Source organism: Cetorhinus maximus, unplaced genomic scaffold (assembly GCF_964194155.1).
Source record: "Cetorhinus maximus unplaced genomic scaffold, sCetMax3.hap1.1 HAP1_SCAFFOLD_1887, whole genome shotgun sequence".
Taxonomy (NCBI): Eukaryota; Metazoa; Chordata; class Chondrichthyes; order Lamniformes; family Cetorhinidae; genus Cetorhinus; species Cetorhinus maximus.
The window spans coordinates 35001-42437 of record NW_027597827.1 but is presented as its reverse complement, the minus strand read 5'-3'; the positions used below and the strand labels follow the sequence as shown (position 1 = coordinate 42437).

Genomic DNA, 7437 nt, shown 5'->3' with positions numbered 1-7437 from the left:
CACAGGGACAGCTGCAGGTCAAGAAGGCGGCTCATCCACCACCTCAAGGGGCGATTAGGGGCGGGCAATAAAAGCTGGGCCCAGCCAGCGACGCCCACACCCCCTCAGTGAATGAGGAAAAGTCAATGTTATCTGGCTTGACATTTGGTCAACTACTGCTGAGCACAAGAACATGAAGAATGCCTGGTGCCTTAGTTTACCAAGAGCGTTGATGGAAAGTTGAATCTCACTCACCTGGAACAGCGACTAGGACAGACTCAGTGTAGGTGGAGTTGAACGATCTACCCTTGACTTGCACCTCGTATAAACAGACGTAGCGGCCAGCAATGTTGCCATCGCTGTTATTCAACGGAAACGTCGAGGTGAAATTCAACACTTCCGCGTGTTGAACTTGCCTAGACCCGCTGGCATCCAACTCCAATAAGTACATTGTGCCGTTCCCTGTGTTGTTCTGGACCGTGCAGTTGATGAGATTCATCCCTCTGACGGTGAATAAGGCTATATTGGGAGTCTGCAGGGGATCTGTTTGGATGAACATGCAGAAGAATCAATAACCGTGCGGCAGATAAAGGCAGCGGCTACTCGAGCAGGTCAGAGGCTGGGAATCCTGCGGAGAGTCACTCACCCTCCTGACTCCCCCAAAGCCTGTCCACCATCTACAAGGCACGAGTCAGGAGTGTGATGGGATACTCCCCACTTTGCCTGGATGAGTGCAGCTCCCACCACACTCGAGAAGCTCGACACCGTCCGGGACAAAGCAGCCCCGCTTGATCGGCACCCCATCCACAAACATTCACTCCCTCCACCACCGACGCACAGTAGCAGCAGTGTGTGTACCATCTACAAGATGCACTGCAATAACTCACCAAGGCTCCTTCGTCAGCACCTTCCAAACCCACGACCACTACCATCTAGAAGGACAAGGGCAGCAGACACATGGGAACACCACCACCTGGAAGTTCCCCTCCAAGTCACTCAACATCCTGACTTGGAAATATATCGGCCGTTCCTTCACTGTCGCTGGGTCAAAATCATAGAACTCCCTTCCTAACAGCGCCATGGGTGTACCTACAACACAGGGACAAAATCCTGGAACTCCCTCCCTAACAGCACTGTGGGTGTACCTACACCACAGGGACAAAATCCTGGAACTCCCTCCCTAACAGCACTGTGGGTGTACCTACACCACAGGGACAAAATCCTGGAACTCCCTAACAGCACTGTGGGTGTACCTACACCACACGGACAAAATCCTGGAACTCCCTCCCTAACAGCACTGTGGGTGTACCTACACCACAGGGACAAAATCCTGGAACTCCCTCCCTAACAGCACTGTGGGTGTACCTACACCACACGGACAAAATCCTGGAACTCCCTCCCTAACAGCACTGTGGGTGTACCTACACCGCATGGACTGCAGCATTTGAGTTTGTGTATGAATGCGTGAGTGTGTGTATTTGCATGAGACAGAATGCGTTTGCATGTGTGTGTGAGTTGTGCGTATTAGTGTCTGTGTGTGGGGGCCTGTGAGTGTGTGCGTGTGCATGTTTATGAGAGTGCGTGTGTGAGAGAGAGGGACTGTGTGAGAGTGTGTGTGTGTGTTTGAATGTTGGTGTGTGTCAATGGGTAAGTGTGCATGAAAGTGTGTGTGTGCGAGGACGTGTGTGTTTGATTGTCTGTGTCTGCCAATGTGTGTTTGTGTGTATGAGAGAGTGAGTGTGTGTGCGTGTGTGTGAGTGTGTGCGTGTGTGTATGAGACTGTGTGTGTGTGTATGCGAGTGTGTACGTGTTTGAGCGTCTGTGTGTCAACGTGTGAGTGCGGATGAGAGGAAGTGAATGAAAGTGTGTGAGAGAGAGAGTTTGTGTCTGTGTGTGAGAGAGAGAGTGTGTGTGTGTGTACGTGTGTGTGAGAGAGAGAGTTTGTGTCTGTGTGAGAGAGAGAGTGTGTGTGTGTATGTGTGTGTGAGAGAGAGAGTTTGTGTCTGTGTGTGAGAGAGAGAGTGTGTGTGTGTGTATGTGTGTGTGAGAGAGAGAGTTTGTGTCTGTGTGTGAGAGAGAGTGTGTGTGTGTACGTGTGTGTGAGAGAGAGAGTTTGTGTCTGTGTGTGAGAGAGAGTGTGTGTGTGTACGTGTGTGTCTGAGTGTATATGTGAGAGAGTGTATGAGAGTATGAGTGTATGAGAGTACGTGTAAACGTGACAGTGTGTGTGAGAGATCGTGTGTGTGTGTGCGTGTGTGTGTGTGTGGATGATAGGGAGTGTATCTGTATGTTTAAGAAAGGCTTATATCTTCCCAAACCTGCTGCACTCCACAGAATCACACAGAGTGCAGAAGAGGCCCTTCGGCCCATCGTGTCTGCACCGACACGTGAGAAACACCTGACCTACCTACCTAATCCCATTGACCCGCACTTGGCCCCATAGCCTTGAATGTTATGACGATGCCAAGTGCTCATCCAGGTACTTTTTAAAGGATGTGAGGCTAACCCGACTCCACCACCCTCCCAGGCAGCGCATTCCAGACCCTCACCACCCTCTGGGTCAAAAAGCTTTTCCTCACTTCCCCCCCCTAAACCTCCTGCCCCCCTCACCTTGAACTTATGCCCCCTTGTGACTGACCCTTCAACTAAAGGGGAACAGCTGCTCCCTATCCACCTTGTCCATGACCCTCATAATCTTGTACACCTCGATCAGGTCGCCCCTCAGTCTTCTCTGCTCCAACGGAAACAACCCAAGTCTATCCAACCTCTCTTCATCACTTAAACGTTTCATCCCAGGCAACATTCTGGTGAATCTCCTCTGCACCCCCTCCAGTGCCCTCACATCCTTCCTATAATGTGGCGACCAGAACTGCACCCAGTGCTCCAGCTGTGGCCTCACCGAGGCTCTATACAACTCCAACATGACCTCCCTACTTCCCACTATTCAGCGCAGAAACTGCGCATGGAGCAATTTGCAAACTCCCACGACGCGAAACGGGATTGATCCCATCTGCGCTCGAGCCAATCGAGGCTGTTTAGGTGGATATTCCCATCTCCTCCAAATTACGCACTTGCCTCTCAACTTCCCCGGGGAGTTCCCAACACGTGCGGTACGAATTCGAGCTCTCTCTCTCTCTCTCTCTCTCTCTATTTCTCTGCTCTCCCGCTCTTTCCTTTGGCTCCCTCCTCCTGTTACCCTTCCCGTGCCCAGGGCCAACACCGATTGGTGAAAACTGGGCAAGCCCTCGGAGCAATGCAGTATGACGGTTAGCCGACACTGTTAGGGGCCTCCGCAAGGTGCTGACCTGCGCAGCCGTGGGACCCGCTGCCCGGCGGCAGCAAAGCAGGCGGCCCGGGTTTGCTGACCACCTTACGCTTTGTGGGATCTTGCTGTGCGCTAAGGTGCTGCCTCCCGCCTGCATTGCGGACAGGAAACTTACTGAGTGGGACGTAACATCAGCTTGTGAGGCTCTGAGATTCAGAATGTTTCTTTTTTTAAGATAACCCACCACCTCTCCTTTGTTTTTATTTTCCTCTTTCCCAGCTTTCCTCCCTGCGTTCTTTTCCTTTCTTTATTTCATTCTTACTTCCTTTATTATTTGTTTCCTTCGTTCCTTCTTTCTTTATTACTTTTTCCCTTCCTTTTTCTCCATCTTCCTTTCTTCCTTTCCTTTTCTCTTTCTTCCTTTTTGCTCTCTCTCTCTCTGTTTCTGTCCCCCTCTCTCTCTCTCTCTCTTTGTCTCTCACGGTCTACCTCTCAGTCTCTCTCTTTTTGCTTTCTCTGTTTCTGTCTCGCACTCTCTCTCTCTCTCTCCCTCTTTGCCTGTCTCTCTCACACTCACTCTCACTCTCTCTCTCTCTCACACACGCACACACTTCCTCTTTCTCTATCTATCTACAGCTGTCTCTCTCTCTCTCACCTTGTCCCACCCTGTCTGTCTCTGCCTCTCTCTCTCCCCTTCTGTCGCTCTCTGTCTCTCTCTCTGTCTCTGTCTCTCTCTCTCCCCCTCTGTCTCTCTCTATCTGTCTCTCTCTGTCTCTGCCTCTCTCTCCCCCTCTGTCTCTCTCTCTCCCCCTCTGTCTCTCTCTATCTGTCGTTCTCTCTCCCTCTCTCTGTCTGTCTGTCTGTCACTCTGTCACTCTCTCTCTCTCTCTGCCTCCCACTCTCTGCCTATCTCTCTCTCCCTCTCTCTCTCTCTCTCTCTGTCTCTCTCTGTCTCTGCCTCTCTCTCCCCCTCTGTCTCTCTCTATCTGTCGCTCTCTCTCCCTCCCTCTGTCTGTCTGTCTGTCACTCTCTCTCTCTCTGCCTCCCACTCTCTGCCTATCTCTCTGTCTCTCTCTCCCTCTCTCTTTCTCGGTCTCTTTCTCCTTCTGTCTGTCTGCCTGTCTATCTCTCGATCTTTCTCTCTCTTTCTCTGTCTCTCTCTCTCTCTGTCTCCCTCACCCTGTCTCCCTCACCCTGTCCCACTCTGTCTCTGCCTCTGTCTCTCCCCCTCTGTCTCTCTCTACCTGTCTCTCTCTGTCTCTGCCTCTCTCTCTCCCCCTTGTCTCTCTCTCTATCTCCCTCTCTCTCTCTGCCTCTCTGTCTGTCTATCTCTGTCACTCTCTCTCTCTCTCTGCCTCCCACTCTCTGCCTCTCTCTCTCTCTCAGTCTCTCTCTCCTTCTGTCTGTCTACCTGTCTATCTCTCTCTCTATCTCTCTCTCTCTCTGTCTCTCTGTCTGTCTGTCTCTGTCACTCTCTCTCTCTTTCTCTGCCTCCCACTCTCTGCCTCTCTCTCTCTCTCTCTCTCTCTCAGTCTCTCTCTCCTTCTGTCTGTCTACCTGTCTATCTCTCGATCTTTCTCTCTTTCTCTTTCTCCATCTCTCTCTCTCTCTGTCCCCATGTCTCTATCTTTCTCTGCCTCTCCCCCTCTCTGTCTCTTTCTCTCCCTCTGCCTACCCCTGTCGCCCTCTGTCGCCCCTTCTCTCTCATTCCTTCTGTCTCTCCCCTTCTCTCTGTATCTCCCTTTCTGCCTCTCTCTCTCTCTCTCCCTCCCTGTCTCTGTCTGTCTCCCTCTGTCTCTCTCCCTCCCTCCCTCTTTTTTTTGGTTTCTCTCACTCTCTCTTCGCCATTCTCCCTCGATTTGCCTCAGCCTGAGTCACATTCAGTCGCCCCACCGTCCATCTTCCCCTTCTGTATCTATCACCCCCACCCACGCCACGCGTCCCCTTCAGGTGAGCGCGCATCGGTACCCGAGCAGTGCTTGTAAAACGTCTCCCCTGCTCACCTGTCACGGCGATGTGCACCGAGGCATCGAGGGAAGAGTTTGCGTACTCCCCGGCCAGCTGGTTCCCATATTTGCAGCTGTACCTCCCAGCGCCCTTGGAGGTCAAGTTGGCCACTCGCACACTGGCGGAGTTTCTCCCGGGCCCGATGTCACAATGGGTCAGGAAGGAGCCGTCCAGGTAAAAATCAATCCCCCGGCTGGTGTTGCGTTCCCAGATGGTGCAGGTAACGTTAACCGACTCTCCTTTGAGGAATACACTGTAGTTGGGCTCCAGCAGGATGGTGGGTCTGACCCCTGGTGGGGGAATAACACGGCGGACGGAAGCAGTTAGAGAAAAGGCTAGCAGTTCCGGGAAGGTTCACTGGACGGGTACCAGGACCAGGCTGGACAGGCTCAGCTTGTATCCGCTTGGAGTTCCTACTCGAGAAGAGATTCTCCCACAAGAGGAAGCACCCTCTCCACACCCACCCTGTCAGGACCCCTCAGGATCCGACATGTTTCAGTTAAGTCACCCTCTTACTGATCTCCCAGTTACTGTTCATTTTAATTCGATAGCATCACTAACTGGCTTTCACATCAACCGTGCTGGGCCCAGTGATCTGACGAGTCCTATAACTAGGGCAGGCGAGAGGGCTTTAAACTAAATAGCGAGATGTGGAGTTTTAGAGAGTTAAACAGAAAGGTTGAGGTAGGGCGGGGATATATTTCACCAAGGAAGAACAGTGTTGCAAGAACCTTGCACCATCGGTGGTTAAGGAAGTTAGTGATGCCATCAAATGGAAATGAACAGTAACTCTTTCGAGTACAATCACAGTTCTTGGTTTCCGGGAGTGGGATGTGAACACGCAACCTTTCTGATTCAAAGGCGAGGGTGCTATGGACTGAGCCACAGCTGACACAGTAACTGGGAGGACGGTAAGAGGTGGCTTCATTGAAACATTTAAAGATCCTGAGGGGGTCTTGACCGGGTGGGTGCGGAGAGGACGTTTCCTCTTCTGGGAGAGTCTAGAACGAGGAGTCGCTGCTTAAAAATTAAGGGGTCCCCCCATTTAAAACAGATGAGGAGGTTTCTCTCTCTCTCTCTCTCTCTTTCGGAGGGGTCGTGAGTTCCTGGAACTCTCTCCCTGAAAAGGGGCAGGGAGAGGGCGTGATCTTGAACTACTTCCCCTCACCAAAGCTCAGCGTTGCCAATCTGGCCCCAATGGGAACCCAATGTCCTCCGCATCACCAGCCTGGGACCAGCCTGGGACTGACGCCCGGGGTGGGGATGGAGGGGTGGGTGCGGCCATTACTGAGGGAGTGCAACATTGCCGGTGGAGCTTTTTTCTTTGGATCTTGGCTCAGGCCTCTCAGCTAGAGGTTCAGAATAAAGCACCACGCCGCTACCCAAACAAGAGCGGCGGAATTCCCTCAAGGATATCAGTAAGATCGAGAGAGCGCGGAGAAGATTTACTAGGATGTTGCCGGGACTTAAGGGGTTGAGTTACAGGGAAAGATTAAACAGGTTCGGACTTAATTCCTTGGAGCGTAGAAGGATGAGGGGAGATTTGATAGAAGTTTACAAAATGGTGAGGGGTAGAGACAGAGTAAACGCGAGTTGGCTCTTTCCACTTAGATTAGGAGAGATAAACACGAGAGGACATGGCTTTAGGGTGAAAGGGGAAAGGTTTAGGGGGAACTTCTTCACTCAGAGAGTGGTGAGAGTGTGGAACGAGCTACCATCTGACGTGGTAAATGTGGGCTCACTCTTTAAGTTTTAAGGATAAATTGGATAGATACATGGATGGGAGAAGTCTGGAGGGTTATGGACTGGGCGCAGGTCAATGGGATTAGCGGAATAATATTTCGGCACAGACTAGAAGGGCCGAATGGCCTGTTTTCTGTGCTGTAGCGCTCTATGGTTCTATGGTTCTTCAATGTCCAGCCCAATATTGTATTTAAGTAGTGAAGGGCAAGTGGGGTCAGCGCTGTCTATTTTGCAATCTACATCAATTACCCAGGCGAAGAGACTGACCATAATGCAGCCATACTAGGCTAGGTGGGAATACCAACATATGAAAAAGGAGCAGGAGGAGACCACTCGGCCCCTCAAGCCTGTTCCGCCATTTAATAAGACCGTGGCCGATCTGATCGTAACCTGAAATCTGCATCCCACCTCCCTCTCCCCCCCCGATAACCTATCACCCCCAC

At 51.7% G+C, this 7437-nt stretch overlaps 1 protein-coding gene across 1 annotated transcript in view; it reads right to left on the bottom strand.

Moving 5' to 3' along the window:
- Nucleotides 1-226: 226 nt before the first annotated feature.
- Nucleotides 227-7437, bottom strand: part of LOC144676769 (scavenger receptor cysteine-rich domain-containing group B protein-like) — a gene marked incomplete at its 5' end in the record, with an annotated part of 41617 nt that continues 34406 nt past the window's right edge. Inside the window, 2 exons of the mRNA XM_078537086.1 lie at nt 227-522; nt 5248-5541. Coding sequence (XP_078393212.1) covers nt 227-522; nt 5248-5541 — 590 coding nt within the window. The remainder of the gene's footprint in view (nt 523-5247; nt 5542-7437) is intronic.